Below are 15968 nucleotides of genomic sequence, written 5' to 3'. Positions count from 1 at the left end.
TGCACGTCTCCCTGATTTCTTAATATTCTGAAACAAACGAAATTCTCCATTTAAATCAAGTTCTTCATAATTCAATTCATAAAAACCTAAAGGAAGGTAGATTTTGAGGAAGTGGTTGGGATAGTGATATAATGTCCCAGTCCCCAACCCCAGGTCCCTAAACTGGGACCCACAGCAGGAGGTGAGCGGTTCAGATTTTTCCATAATTAGCATCAATGTAATCAGACAATGTAACTACAAGTGGTCAATCTAAATATATCACAGGTTTCTCTTCCTGTCTTTTTTATTATCAATATTTTAACGGGCTGTCAAGGTAGGGCTGCTAGTTAGGACTGATTCCATGAAGTGAAGACACACAGAGCAGTCTGCCAGCAAATAAAACTTCTTTTTAACAGTTCTCAGGGTATCCATCCATCCAGAATCATTTTGATTCTAACTTTTGGATGGTGGGATGGCTTAATATAAGCCATGTTTCTTATATTAAGCATGTGATTATAAAAGACCCAGAAATAAAAGTCATTCTGCTTATTCACTTTTGTCCTTCCTCCCCTCCCTCCTTCACTTAATAAATATTTATTAATTGTATGTATGTGTCAGGAACACTCATAGACACTTGTGAAACATCAGTGAACAAAATAAATATGTTCTACTCTCATGGTGCTTAACATTCTTCAAGGAAGAAATAAAATAAGCAACAAACATAAGAAATAAGTAAATTATTATCTTTATAGGTGATAAACACTTCTGGGGGAAAAAAAGAGTAGATTGGGAATAGCAGAAGTGAGAATGGTTCCAGTTTTACATAGGTCAGGGCATGCCATGCTGAGAATCCAGTGTCATTTAACAAAGCAGATGAGGTTGAGTACAGTATATGGTTTTGGGAAAGAGCTTTTTAGGCAGAGAGGGATGGGATAGAGCCAGGGTAAGCTTGATTTGCTTGAGGAATAACAAGAAGGCCATTACGACAGGGAAAAAGCAAAGATTATCTTGCTGTCATAGTCATGACATCTTACAAAATTTCTCCTTTCAAGTGACACCCCACACTCTGTTACTTCCATGTTTAAAATGAGAGTCATAACCTTTATAGAATCATACCCAAGTTGCATATTTATCCAAAAACGCAGTCAAAATTCTTCTGAGAATTTTTAAATCACGCCAAAACCGTGATCTCTGGTTGGCACGTATTTTAAGTCTCTTAGCTCCCACAAATATGTATTTGGTGGTGAACTGTTTATATGATATGCAAATATGCCATTTCATGAGAGATGATGTCATTACAAAGAAGTCGAGAAAAAGATCTTCATTTTGGAAGTTTAGAGATTAGGCACAAAGAGCTTTGTTATTCCAACAAAGAAATTCCAAGATTTATAGTTAACATGAGAGCACCCATTCTTTCTGAAATGTCACCATTCCTTTTGGCATTTTACCACATTTTTCGTATCATTAACTTTCTTCCAGAAATTGAAACAACTGTGATTATTGTACGAGTTGCATGGCATTTATCTGGATTAATAGTTCAAAAAAACAAGATGCATATAAAGGTAGTTCTTTTTTTAAAAGGGGAGGGTCGAGTAGGATAAGCATCTTGTTTCTACCTCAATGCATCACATTGAAAATGAACCATAATTTCACGAGCTTATAAATATATCGTAAGACACATGTAGCCATACCTTGCCAAATTGGTCCTTTTTGCCAAAGCCAGTGGCAGCTGCAATGCTTCCTGCTCCCTCCACTGTTTTCTGGGCTACTGCGGTCACACCTGTCACCACCGCCCCTCCGACATTTGTCACTTGCTCTTTGGTCTTCTCAGCCACTGGGAGAAATCAAGAACAACAACAGATTGAAAGATGGTGGAATGACAGTGACTTAAAAGAATTCCACTCTCACTAGCCATCAAGTTCTACACAACTATATTTACACATGCTGTAAACAACTGAGGGGTCAGAAGAAATAAAAGCTACTAAGATTTCCTTTTTTTTTTTTTTTTTCCTATTTTTCCTCTTTTCTTTTCATGCCACTTTCCTAACTGGGAAGCTACCAAGATTTCTAAGTGAGTGGGATTCAACCACACATTTGCTAAGGTATTTTGTTGTCACCATGCAGGTATCAAAAAGCACTTCGGGTTTAAAGATCAGGAGTATAAAGCCATGCACAATTTGAGTTTGATTTATATTAAGGAAAATTTACAGGAAGTAATGTTTACAGGTGCAGTTATATTAGTAGTTGACTCAGACTCAGCACGAAATTTATTTCTTTATTTCAATTCAAAGCCAGTCTTTCGACCTCACTCGGCAAGTTCATTTTCACGACACCTGAGTAACAGAACACATACTACTTAATACATACTCATGTATGGGATTAACACATATGAATGAACAACAGCGTAAGAGATGGGTATGAAGGAACTTTGATCCTTTTATGGCACTTCAGGTAGTGAAAACAGAGGGTTTATCATAATAAAATGGATTTTCAGTAATGTTAATGGGAACAAAGAATCTAGACCAGGATGGGGAAGCTTTTCATGTTGGAAGGGTGCATTAATTTCGCTGTAATCAAACAAGGCCGCATTCTAGAAACTTCAATTAGATATCCTTAAAAATGTACATTATTTAGTATAAAAAAATCTAACTACTATGTACTTAATAATTTCAAAAAAATGGAAACTATTTGTTAATTTTAAAGTTAACCAACCTTTTGATGACTTGGTTGTGTCTGCTTTTTGTTGGAAAGCGTTTGAAAATTTGGTCGCAGCATGGAGGGTCACAGCTTCAGTTGATGCTCTAGATGGGGTATCAGTCGTTTGTGACTTTCAGGGCGTCTTGATTAGGGTTAGGTGGGAGAATGCAGATTCGCAACAATAAGTGGTTGAAAAGCAAGAAAGAATTTTTGGGGGGGCATGTTGCCCAAGGCATGGGTATTCTACTGCATTTTTCCATATTTCAATTGGATCTTTCTTAGCATGGAACAATGACTTTAAAAAAGTCATCTACTGAGACCTCAATCAATTCCACCTGGAGTTCTTTAGGTGGCTTGATGATATCAACTAGTTGAGGCTGAAATGCTAATTTGAGTGTGATGTCATGACTCTCAAAGTCAGCGACCCTTTCATTGCATTCGCCAATTAACAGGTCTATAACAGCTGCGTATTCTTCAAATGATTTGCATAGGTCATCCTGCCCATCGGTGACTTTTGCTAACTGGGGAAAATGTTCATCTGAAATTTCCTTTTGAAGAATATGTGTTTTGAAAAAAAGATAGCTTTTATCAAAATGCTTGGATTTTTTGCCACATATCCTATAGAAAGACTTATGGGTGGTTTTTTTTGGCATTTTAATGATATTTTTTATTGAGATATGATTCACATAACATAAATTCCACGACTTTACTTTTTTTAGGGTTTGCACTGTCTCTGAGACGTTATTTATTCTTTTAAATTTAAGAATATTATGGAGGTACAAACATTTTGGTTATCTATAATGCCTTTGCCCAACCCACAGTACAAGCATGCCCATCCCCCATACAGGGTGCTCCCCACCCAATAGGTGTGAGTTTACCCATCCCCACCACCCCCGTCCCACCCACCTGGCACCCAATGAATATTACTTCCATGTGAGCACCTAAGTGTTGATCACTTAGTACCAATTTGATGGTGAGTACATGTGGTGCTTGTTTTTCCATTCTTCTGATACTTTACTTTGAAGGATGGGCTCTAGCTCCACCCAGGAGGTGCTAGTTCACCATTGCTTTTTATGGTTGAGTAGAACTCCATGGTATACATACACCACATTTTATTAATCCATTCATGTACTGATGGGCACTTGGGTTGTTTCCACATCTTTGCAATTGTGAATTGTGCTGCCACAAACATTCGAGTGCAGATGTCTTTATTGTAAAATGTCTTCTTTTCCTTTGGCTAGATGCCTAGTAGTGGGATTTCTGGATCAAATGGTAGTTCTTCTTTTAGCTCTTCAAGGTATCTCCGTATTACTTTCCATGGAGGTTGCACTAGCTTGCAGTCCCACCAGCGGCGTAAGAGTGTTCCTGTCTCTCCGCATCCACCCTAGCACTTGTTGCTTGGGGACTTTTTGATAAAAGCCATTCTTACTGAAGGTAGGTGATATCTCATTGTGGTTTTGATTTGTATTTCCCTGATGATTAGAGATGTTGAGCACTTTTTTATATGTCTGCTGGCCATTATTCTGTCTTCTTTTGAAAAGTTTCTGTTCATGTCCTTTGCCCACTTTTTAACGGGGTTGTTTGATTTTTTTCTTAATTTTCTTAAGTACTATATGGATTCTTGTTATCAGCCCTTTATCGGATGTGTAGAGAGCAAATATTTTCTCCCATTCTGTAGGTCATCTATTCGCTCTAATGATAGTTTCGTTGGCTGTGCAGAAGTTTTTTAATTTTATCAGGTCCCATTTATTTATTTTTGTTGCTGCTGTGATTGCTTTGGGGGTCTTCTTCATAAATTTTTTGCCTAGGCCAATTGTCTATAAGAGTTTTCCCAACATTTTCTTCTAGAATTCTTAAGGTTTCATGCCTTCGGTTTAAGTATGTTATTCATTGTGAGTTGATTTTTGTGAGAGGTGAGAGGTGGGGATCCAGTTTCAATCTTCTGCATGTGGTTATCCAATTTTCCCATCACCATTTATTGAATAGAGATTCTTTTCCCAAGTGTATATTTTTGTCTGCTTTATCAAAGATTAGATGACAATATGAGGATGGTTTTATATCTGGGTTCTCAGTCCTGTTTATTTAGCACTTAATATGTGCCCATAATAAACATTTTAAACCAAGCATAATAAGCAACCAACTCTCCTTTTCTTTAGCAAACACTGAGGTAAATTATCTTATTTCTCCTCCTCATTGGAATGAAGAATTTTATATTACATAACCCTATTAAACAAATTAATGCATTTATCTGATATGGGAGAGGAATGATACTTATTGCAGCTGATTTCTCCCAATGCATTTCTAATAGTCAGACTAGTTAGGACAGCATTTTTTTTAGGCACAGGGTCTCACTCTGTCACCCATGCTGGAGTGCAGTAGCCCCATCATAACTCACTGCAGCCTCAAACTCCTGGGTGCAAGCGATCCTCCTGCCTCAGCCTCCTGAGGGGACTATAGGAGCATGCCACCACATCCAACTAATTTTGTTATTATTATTGTTAATATTTTGTAAAGATGGGGTCTTGCTATGTAGCCCAGTCTGGTTTCAGATTACTGGCCTCAGGTGATCCTTCTGCCTCGGCTTCTCAAAGTGCTGGGACTACAGGTATAAGCCACTGTGCGTAGCCTAGCTTTTTTTTTTTATATATCTCCCTACTGCCAGGGTGGTTAACTGGTGCAATGGCTGTAAATATTGCCCATGCCAAAATCATCACATCCTTGCTACTCAGCAGTGTTTCCCATAGTTTTCTGTGGAACGTTAGTTTTATTTGACCCTAGTAACTATTGAAGAAAGGTTTCACTAGTCAAATAGGTTTGAAAAACCCCTGAGTGAAACTATGTTTATACAAACTTCTTTACTGTAGAACATCTCAGATTCTTTAACATGCTCAAGAGAAGAGAGGGTATGCAAAATTTCCCAATGTTATAAAACCATGGAAATAGAAGCTTGTGGGCTACTGTCCTTCAGAGAATGTTCTGTAAAATGTTGCCAAATTATACAAACTTCTTTCTCTCTCTTACGCACACAAACATGCATACCCCAATTCATGTCTGTGTTCTGGCATTCTGAGGAAGACTAAAATATTCTGGGCTTGTCAACAATGATCCTTGCCCATCTCCATAGCCACCATTAGGTCTTTAGGTGACAGTATTAGTTGGGTTCTTTAATTTCTACCACAATCTCTGAAACTTGCTACATGCTTAACTGCTTGCTAAGGTTGAGGTTTCTCGCTCAACTATCAAAATGAAACACCATTAATCCAGGTTGGCCCTCTTCAGATAGTACAGTCCCCAACTATCTGCTACCCAGTTCTTGTTAAAAATTAAGTGTAACAATATCATATTTATAGAAGGTCACTAGAAGGCAACACAGTCTATTTACTTGCCTAGTTCTCTGTATTATATATTGGATTGCAACAGAGCCATTGAAAGCTGCATAATTAGCTTCCAACAGAATCAGGTTCAAAACTATTCTTTTTTATTTTTAAGCCCTTGTTTTTTTATCAGAAGTATACATTTAAAATGTTGTATGAGGCCAGGTGCGGTGGCTCATGCCTGCAATCCTAGCACTCTGGGAGGCCGAAGTGGGAGGATCGCTCAAGGTCAGCAGTTCGAAATCAGCCTGAGCAAGAGTGAGACCCCATCTTTACTATAAATAGAAAGAAATTAATTGACCAACTAAAAATAGATAGAAAAAATTAGCTGGGCATGGTGGCACATGCCTGTAGTCCCAGGTACTCGGGAGGCTGAGGCAGGAGGATCTCGTGAGCCCAGGAGTTAGAGGTTGCCGGGAGCGAGGCTGACACCACGGCACTCTGGCTCAGGCAACAGAGTGAGACTCTGACTCAAAAAAAAAAAAAAAAAAAGTTGTATGAAATACTTTTCTCTGGTAGCTGTAAAAATGTTGCTGAAGAAAGTCCACTATAAAGTAATAAATAACACTTATATAATACATACTATATATTAATTCACTTAATTCTTTTACACCCACATAGAGGTTCAGAATCTTGCAGAAAATCACACAGTTTGTAAGAAGTAACCAGGAAGTTGAACCAAGGAGATCTGAATCCAGTGTTTATAGTATTAAGTAAACACTGCATTAAAATTCCCATTTCATTTTTTCCATTTCTATTTTATAACTTAGTGATAGGAACATCCTATTTTTATGAAGCACTATTATGTTTAATGCTTTCTGATCATATGAATTTTGTTCCTGATTATATCTTTGGCTTCACCACACCTGGCAGGAAGTGTGGAGTAATGACAACATGAAACTCAATGATAGCAAGTCTCTGGGCTCTTAATTTGTTAAATTTTGGTTTTCCTTTGATTTTTTTTATTTCTGTTATGATTTTCCTCATCGATCTCATAATCTGATGATGATCATCATTATTTTTGCTATTTCTTTATTGGAAATCTTCTTATAGACTTACTCAAATTCTTGTTGTACAAATATACAAGTATAAGCACAATAAATGATTTATCGATCATCCAAGGTGTGCCCTAAAATGTACTCTGAATCATCAAGGCAATATAATCAGTAGAGTTCAGGGTTAGAATATTGTCTTGTACTCTGCAGAAAATTTTACTTTGATCTTTTGAAAAACAGTAATCTTTACATTTTATTTATACCAGCAGTTTGCCAATCCATTTTTGGTCCTAATACTTAAATGCCAACTACTTTAAATGAAATGCAACCGGTCAACTCAAATTCATCATTCTTGGCAATTAAGTATGTTTTATTTATTTATAATAAATATTTACCTGTTTAAAATATTTCATAAAGAATTAAGCTTAAACAAGGCTGATGCTGGCTTAACATGTTCTGTGGGCACAGTGATGGTTTGCAATGACATTGTGAATGTTCAATGCTGGTGCCACACTGGCTCCTAGATGTCTTGAATACCATCCCTGGACATAAGCCACATGGCTCTTACCTGTTGTCACGCCATGCACCACTCCTTCCTTGGTTTTGGAGCCTATAAAAACAAATAAATTCAAATCATAAGTCTCAAAATGGCCTTATATTGCTAGCTTTAAATATTATACTACTAATTAGGAAATCTTAATCTTCAGATATTCATGTATGTGATTTTTGATGCCCATATCTTTTGAGGGCAAAAAAAAAAAAAAGGAAGAGGAAATCCAGGAACCACTACAACAAAGAGAAGAGAGCAAAGCTAATTGGAGGTTCTTTCTAATGAAGGTTTTAGCACAAAATGATGACTTATCCCTTGCTTCTCACTTCACATATCCACTTACAGAGGGAAAAAAAGGCGAGATAACACTGGTTCTTGGTAAGAAGATGATGTTGGACTCATAACTGTAGAAGCTTTAAAAGTACAGCACAGCAGAGAGATGAGTTAATGTATGAAATGCAAATAGAAGAGGGAGGAAAGAAGCCATTAACATCTGTTGAGCACTCATTATATAAAAGGTGTTTTACATTTCATCTCATTGAATCTCCGTAATATCCATGGATATTATGAGTCTTTCCTCTATGCCTCAGTAGGAGCTGAGAATTTGACCCTGGGTTAAGTTGTGGGATGTATTCTAAACCAGAGACAAATGAGATACAAGTAGAGAGTACAACCGTGGTTATTGGAGTTTGGGAAGGGCAAGGGGAGGGAGAGGTTGGTTAACAAATACAAAGTTACAGCGAGATAATAGGAATAAGTTCTAGGTTCTATAGCATTGTAGGGTGAATATAGTTAACAATAATTTGTTGCATATGTTCAAAAAAATCTAGAACAGAGGATTTTGAATATTCCCAACACCAAGAAATGATAAATGATTGAGGTAATGGATCTGCTAATTACCCTGATTTGATCGTTACACGTCGCATACATGTATTGAAATAGAATTCTGTACCCCATAAATATGTACAACTATTATGTGTCAAATAAACATAAAAGAAAAAAAATTAAAAATAATACTACCATAAGACGCAGGAAGCCCTATTTGGGGCATATACCCAAAGGAAATGAAATCGCCACCTTGTAAAGACATGTGTACTCCCAGGTTCAAATCAGCATTATTAACAATGGCCAAGTTAAGAAAACAACCATATGTATTCATCGATGGATAAATGAATAAAAAACTGTGGCACATATACACGATGGAATACCAATCAGCTCTGAAAAAGAACAAGATCTTGCCATTCACAACATGGATGAACCCGAAGGACATTAGGCTAAGTGAAAAAAGCCAGACACAGAAGGAAAAATATCACATTATCTCACTTATATATGGAATATTAAAAAGAAAAATTCACATACACAGATAGAGATCCAAACAGTGGCTACCAGAGGCAGAGGAAAGGGTAGGAAATGGCGAGACACAGGTCAGAGGATCCAAAGTAGCAGGAAGGTAGGATGAACAAGTGTAGGGATGTAATGTACAACATGAGGATTGCAGTTAATAAAATTGTACTGTATGTGGGAATCGTGCTAAACAAGTAGATTCTAGCTGTCCTTGACACAAAAACAAACGTAACTATATGAGATCATGGATGTATTGACTTGCTTTACTATAGTAACCTTTTTACTCCCTGTATATATCCCATAACTTCATGGTGCATACATTCAATATACACAATAAAATTTATTTTACAGAAAAGAGAGAATACCACTAAACCAAACCATTAGAAATTATAATTAATTATATTTTATAAATATCTCATGTGGCATATTTTATATTATTTGTAGAACCCCAAATAAAGAGATGCATATGTATCCAGAAAAAAAAAAGACAAATTAAAGTCCTGATGAGGTTGCTATGTATCAGGCCAATCGTCTGTTCTTTGCTGAATAGTAATCTGTAATTGATGATTGGCCTTTAATTTATAAGTATTCTGTAATTGATAAGACATGGCTACAAAGTGGGTACCAATTGGATATGGGACTAGCGAGATATAAACAAGCTGAAGGGACACTAGAGCTGGTGGCTTCACGGAGCTGAGGTGGCCCACACCCAACACCCTGCCTTGTCCCCTACAACCTCACAAGAGTACAGAGTGGAGAAGATCAAAAGTAATGTCTGGAAAATGCGAGAACTCAAGCTATCCCGCTGTTGTGCATGTCATGTTGACTTTGTCAACTTGGCGAGGTGAATGAAGCACATTGTGACTTGGGAGTTTGCTACTGATCACACTGATGACCACTGCTGTCATTGAACAGAGTGGCACTGGAAGAGTTTTGAAGATGATCATTTTCTTGCAATTATCATTACAATACTTGGTATTATATGCAGATAATCAAATTTTTTTTGCTTTTGAACTTAAATCTATCTTGTAATTTCTGAGTCATTTGATGAAGGCAACTTTCGCCTAATAAACTAAAGTATATTGATTGGAAATTTGTGTACACAGATAACATAAATGGAGGGAAAAAAAACCATAAAAACAACACCGATGATTATGGCCAATCTTCAATTAGTTAAAAGGTAGTTACCAAAAGCATATTCTTATGAGGAATGAGATTACATTTTTTTTTTCTTATAGACTTGTCACTGACTTGAAGAGATTACATTTCTTATGAGGCTTCTGCTAAAATTCTTCAGCCATAACAGAAATCATAAAATTTTCTTTGGTCACATCCAATCTTTCATACTAGTTATTAGTAATAGTTTTGGTAATGAAGTGATGCTCCAACTTCTTCAAGACCCTAAAGGTAATAATTGATGTAACCTGGACCAAAATTTTGGATTGTATGACATAAGTCCATTTTCTTTCCAGTAGTCAGTAAACTGCAACCTATGGACAATTCCAGCCCATCTTCTCTTTTGGTAAATATAGAAGTTTTATTGGAACACGGCCACACTAGTTATATGTAGTTGGGTTCACACTTCAACAGCAGAGATGAGTAGTTGAGACAGAGATTTTACGACTTAAAATACATGCTATCAAGTTCTATACCAAAAAACTTTGCCAACTCCTTGACTATACTATTGTCTCTTCACATGGTCTCTTTTCATCTTGAATCCTATGCATGAGTTCATCTTTCAGTTAGACTTCAGAATATCACCAATAAATAATGTATAGAACATGCTATGTGTTAAATACCATGACCGACAGAGGAAATGATTTCAGTGAAATGTTATAAAGTAACTGAAGTCATAGAATGGATGCAAACTTCTACTTGCAGAACTTGGAAAATCGAGGGGGGAAAAAAACAGAAAGATATTGAAAATCTGCATGTGTCACCTATTCAGTATTCCAAATTCCATCTAAAAAATACATAATTCACATGCCACAATATTAACCCCTCATTTTTTCCCTCTTGTAACGCTATTTCGATGATTTTCTGAAAACTATGCTTTCAGGTAGAGAAAGGAAGAGTAATTTCACTGAAGATGTGTGAGAAGATTAATATGAAAAGAGTCTAGGAAGACTGAGCAAAAAAAGAAATCTGCTGTAAACGTTGATGAAAAGCATTCATTAAAAAATCATTCCAAGTTTAAATTTTCTCCTGCTAATCTGTAATATATTGAGGAGACAGTGTAGCTTTCTTCTACCCCATAGACATAGGCACCCATATCATCTATGCCACCCAACAGGCTCATCCGCCACCTGTCTGTTCATCCGGGTACTCCTGCTGCCCTAGTTCCCACCAGAGAGTTTGGAAGAGCTCAGAGGAGCAGAGGAGAGGAAGAATGGGCAGAGTGTGTGTGTGTGTGTGTGTGTGTGTGTGTGTGTCTATTCTTTCCCCCAAAGACTTTGAAGTGGTTTGTAAAACAACACCCAATTTCACAGGAGAATTGAACAGAAGTTAACAGCTCAAATGAAGAGCCTTGGTGGATTCTCCAAGATGGAAATTGAAGAACTAGTAAGGTGATAGGCACCAATCTCTTTATTAATAGCACGTGCCATTTGACAGATGAACTATATAAACATTTGTAAGACATTAGTAGCAGCCCTCAAACGCTTCCTTCAGCACTTAATCCCTCGTGTTCACAGTGACCAAGTGACCCCAAGGGTAGTCCCACCAAAGACTAATCTTTGTTTCTACTTCAGGTTCACAATAGGTCTCTTTTTCCACATTGCAGGGCCATATCAAAGGCTTATTTTAATATCAGAACACATTAAAATTAGCAACTATTATTCATTATCTATGATGATAATAGAAATCAAAGGCCCATGATCAATTTTGATTCTGAAGAATATTCTTGATTATTTTTTAAACGCCTATGAAGGCCGGGCACGGTGGCTCACGCCTGTAATCCTAGCACTCTGGGAGGCCGAGGTGAGAGGATTGCTCAAGGTCAGGAGTTTGAAACCAGCCTGAGCAAGAGCGAGATCCTGTCTCTACTAAAAATAGAATGAAATTAACTGGCCAACTAAAAGTATATAGAAAAAATTAGCCGGGCATGGTGGCACATGCCTGTAGTCCCAGCCACTCGGGAGGCTGAGGCAGGAGGATTGCTTGAGCCCGTGAGTTCAAGGTTGCTGTGAGCTAGGCTGATGCCACAGCACTCACTCTAGCCTGGGCAACAAAGTGAGACTCTGTCTCAAAAAAAAAAGCCTATGAGTTTTAGAACTGTCCTCTGCAATACAGTCACTTAGGCACAAAAACAGTCATTAAAAAAAAAAAAAAGAAAGAAAGAAAGAAACGAAAAAGTCCAAAAGATGATCTCAAAATTAAATAATCTGGAAAAGCAAACAATTAGCCCCACTTTTTACTATTAGCTCACATACACACACTCAGGTTCACTAACCTACGCATGCCTCTGACTCAGGGCATCCTTTTGACAAGCCGTGATGCAAAAATGAATTTCGGGGAGAAGGAACAACATGTAGAATATTGAATATTCTAAGCCATCGCTCATAAATAAATACCAACATCTCATGTAGGGGTTACCTACCTACGTAGAGAACGCCCTCTTTTGTCTTTCCTGCTGCTTCTGCCACACCCTGTTTGGTTTTTTCTGCAGCAGCCACGACTCCCTCCTTGGCCTTTGAAAGTCCTTTCTTGAATATATCCATGGCTAACGAATTCCTTTACACCACCCTGGAGAGTATAAAATACACTTGGAATGAGAACTTTTGGGTAAAAGAAAACCAAACTGAAACCACCCAAAGTTAAAAAAAAAACAAACCACTAAAAAATCAATAGAACACCCCCCTCCCCAAAAAATGCAAGACTCTTTTAAAAAGTGTACCCTCATTTCAACCATTGGACAAAGCAGCCTTTTTTTTTTTTTAGCTTTGGCATTAAACATGTAGCATCTCCCATCCATCTTGGCTAGTAAAAGTCTAAACATGGATTCATTTCACAAGTGGAGTTGCATGAAAAAGACCTCTCTTGCAACTTCCCAGCGTCCAAAAGGTGACGGTGGAAGTTAGAAGCATGCGTAGAAGGAAAAGCAAAGGAAAAGAAAGGGAGTCCGAGACTGAGGGTCAGGGACCTCCTTAAAAGGAATCCCGCAAGAGAGCTAACAGGTGCATCTTGGAAAGGGGCAGGAAGGCAGCTACTCACTCCGGGTGTGGCTGAACCTCAGGCAAAGAGCGGAGAGCCCAGGGGCGCGAGTTCCAATCCATCAGCCCACCCACCCACGCCCGCCCTCGCCTATCTCCCCGGAGCAGGCGACGCGGGGGTCACACCGCGGGCAGTCTGGGGACAGCGCCAGCCACCCGAGGGGGCGTTCTCAGCCGGAATCCTAGCGCACCCGGCGCCTGCACTTGTTAACCCCTTACCACCTGTTGACTCGCCCTCCCATTTAACGATTTGCAAATGCAAAAAAAAACGATCAGAGGAATATAAGTGACAGAGAGACACAAAAGTTGGAGGCTCTTGCTCCTGGGAGCATCCCCCGTTTCCCGAAGGACAAGCGTATCCCAGAGAAGCAGCCTGACCCCTCAGCCTTTGGGGAGGACCCGAGGGGGACGCGGGGAGCAGGAGGAAAGCCAGGTCAACTTACTGTCCCCAAGCTCGTCTAAGCGACAAGCGCTCACGCGGGGGACAAGGCACAGCGGGTCCTCACCGCGGCGCCACCCCCCCTCCCAGCGATCACGACGCCTCCTCTCCCACCCAGGTTCTCCAGGATTTCCAAAGATGTCCCCATTTAGGTCCCCAAGTCCTTACCTGAGTGTCTCTGCTTCTCCACGACTCCGATTCCTCCCCCCACCCTCTCTTTAAAAAAAAAAATAATAATAATTAAACGATTCCCAAATATGATTTAAAAGGGACGAGGGGGGGAAAGGAGCGCACAGGAAGGAAGGGCGGAGGCGGAACCCGGAGAGGGACGGTCCCCAGAGGAGGCTGCCGGCAGCACCGCCCGGCGACAGGAGGCTGGGGGCGTGGGAGGCAAACCCGCGAACCTGTCGTCGAATGGCCACTCCCCGTCCCCGCGCTAGGCCGGGGGAGGAGGCCGCGGGTCGCCGGCGCGGGCGGCCGGGAGCGCGAAGGCCGCTCGGGGCAGAAGCCCGCACTCACCTGGCTCGCGCGTCGCGGCGCTCGGTCGCTCGCCCGCTCTCGCCCGCCCCTGCTCCTCGCCGCGGTCCTCCTCCTCCTCCTCCTCCTCCTCCTGCCCTTCCTCCCGCCGGTCCTCGGCTCGCCGCCCCCTCGGCTGATCTGGCAGCGCCTCTGCCCGCCCCTGTCTCGGCGCGCGCTGCTCTCCCCGCCGCGTGCGCCCGCTCCTTCCCTCGGGTGGGGGTGGGGGTGGGGACGCGGGTGGGGACGCGGGGTGGGGACGCGGGGTGGGGACAGCGGGAACCACCCACTGCTGCAGCCGCGCGCCGGGCCCGCGAGGCGGGAAGGCGGGGAGCCCTGCGCTCCAGCTCAAGTTCAGGGTCACCGGGACTCCAGCGGCCACCGGGGGAGGGGGGGACACGGGGGGGGGCGATGTCTCTCCTCTCTCCCATGCCCCTCCCTTCCTGTCCCCTCTGGGGATCCTCTCGGAGACCCCCTAATCAGAGCCAACCTGGGGGTCCCGGGGACGTCCGGGATCGGCCCCCAAAGGCAGAGCCTGTCACTTGGGGACCTGCAGAAAGGGACAGGCGGCCCGGGAAGGCTGCTCACACCGTCACACCCGCACACGTTCCGCAGAAATTCGATAAACGGTCACAGGGCACAACGCGAAAGGGTCACTTTAGTTCAAAGGGCCTCGGGATTTGAACTCGTCCCCGGCGCGGGACTCGCGGGGAAGGGTCGCGCGGGGGCAGAGGCGGCTCGCGAGCGGGAGTCACAGGTGGAGGAGGCAGGAGGCGGCGCCGCGAGTCCTCGTCCCACCCACTGTCACCATCTCCTCCGCCGCCAATCGGCGGCCGCCAGGCTCTGCTTTCCCCACCGGCGGCGGAGCGCGGGGTAAGCGCGAGCGCCCCGGCCGTCTAAGCCCCGCGGTCACAAGGCTCTGCCTCTCCAAATGGGGACCCCCTTCCAGACCCGGGTCTGCAGTCCAGGCGACAGATTCGGCGCGGTGCACCCTCCTCCCGGACCATCGCTTGCATGCATGCGGCTCCTTCTGGAAGGGACGTGCGTTCTGCACACCGCTCACCTTTCTGCCTTCGGATGCACAGCTGTCCCCGGAGTCCCCACCCGCCCCTCCTCCCCGCCACGCGCGCAGTCACACGCGAACTTCAAGACTTTTTTTTTTTTTTTTTTTTTTTTTGCATCGCTTAACACATTTTCACCTCTTTCCGAGCTCCAGGGGAAGACAGCTGTTGCAGATCACACCAGAAAAGGGAACCAAGCTCCTCCCACTAGCAGATTGCCTCTGCTCTCCCTGCCTGGGCTGGAACATGAGTGCAGCACTGGAAGGAAAAACAAATGTTTGCTGCATGGTTTTTGGATTTTTTTGTAAATTTGTTTTGGTTTTATTTTTGTAGCAAATCATGCTTTTCTACAATCTCTGATCCTTTTCTCTGATCCTTTCCAACTCCTTTGGGTTCTGAAAGTTGAGTCAAATCCAGTTTAAATCTACAAAACAACGGTTTGAAGCCACAAGGAACAGGATGCAAATGCTTGTATATAAAATAAAATGGACGAAAGAAAGAAAGAAAGAAGGTCACAAGTATTTGTTGCTAAAATCACGTCCTTGCACTCTTGGTCTGCCCTTTTGAAGATCAGCCTGTCCATAATGCAGTAGCTCGTATTTCGTGCTTCTTTGGGGTCAGAGAAAGAAGGTTGGACTTGGGAACAGGTTTGCTGCCTGGCTTTGAGACCTTCAGCAAGTTGTGTTTCTCTATTTCCAGTAGTTTTCTCTTTTGCAAATGAGGGGATGAACGCAGATAATCCCTCTCTTCCACTTTTTTAATGTGAAAAATATTCAAACATATATAAAAGTAGGGAGAAGAA

The 15968-nt window shown here is 41.6% G+C and overlaps 1 protein-coding gene across 4 annotated transcripts in view; it reads right to left on the bottom strand.

Annotated features, from left to right (window-relative positions):
* The window catches only part of SNCA (synuclein alpha), a 75556-nt gene extending 60364 nt beyond the window's left edge, over nt 1-15192 (bottom strand). The window contains exons 1-4 of one of the 4 annotated variants that reach the window (XM_012774024.3): nt 15169-15192; nt 12538-12683; nt 7614-7655; nt 1671-1813 (exon numbers count right to left, since the gene is read on the bottom strand). In XM_012774024.3, coding sequence (XP_012629478.1) covers nt 1671-1813; nt 7614-7655; nt 12538-12658 — 306 coding nt within the window. In that variant the 5' untranslated portion in view covers nt 12659-12683; nt 15169-15192. Of the gene's footprint in view, nt 1-1670; nt 1814-7613; nt 7656-12537; nt 12684-13151; nt 13224-13757; nt 14022-14108; nt 14311-15168 lie in introns of those variants that run through there. The other 3 variants (XM_012774022.3, XM_012774023.3, XM_075998719.1) reach the window with 3 other exon arrangements.
* Between the last annotated feature and the right edge of the window lie 776 nt (nt 15193-15968).

This window comes from Microcebus murinus, chromosome 29 (genome assembly GCF_040939455.1).
Source record: "Microcebus murinus isolate Inina chromosome 29, M.murinus_Inina_mat1.0, whole genome shotgun sequence".
In the NCBI taxonomy this organism is placed as follows: Eukaryota; Metazoa; Chordata; class Mammalia; order Primates; family Cheirogaleidae; genus Microcebus; species Microcebus murinus.
This window is presented reverse-complemented; position numbering and strand designations above follow the sequence as displayed.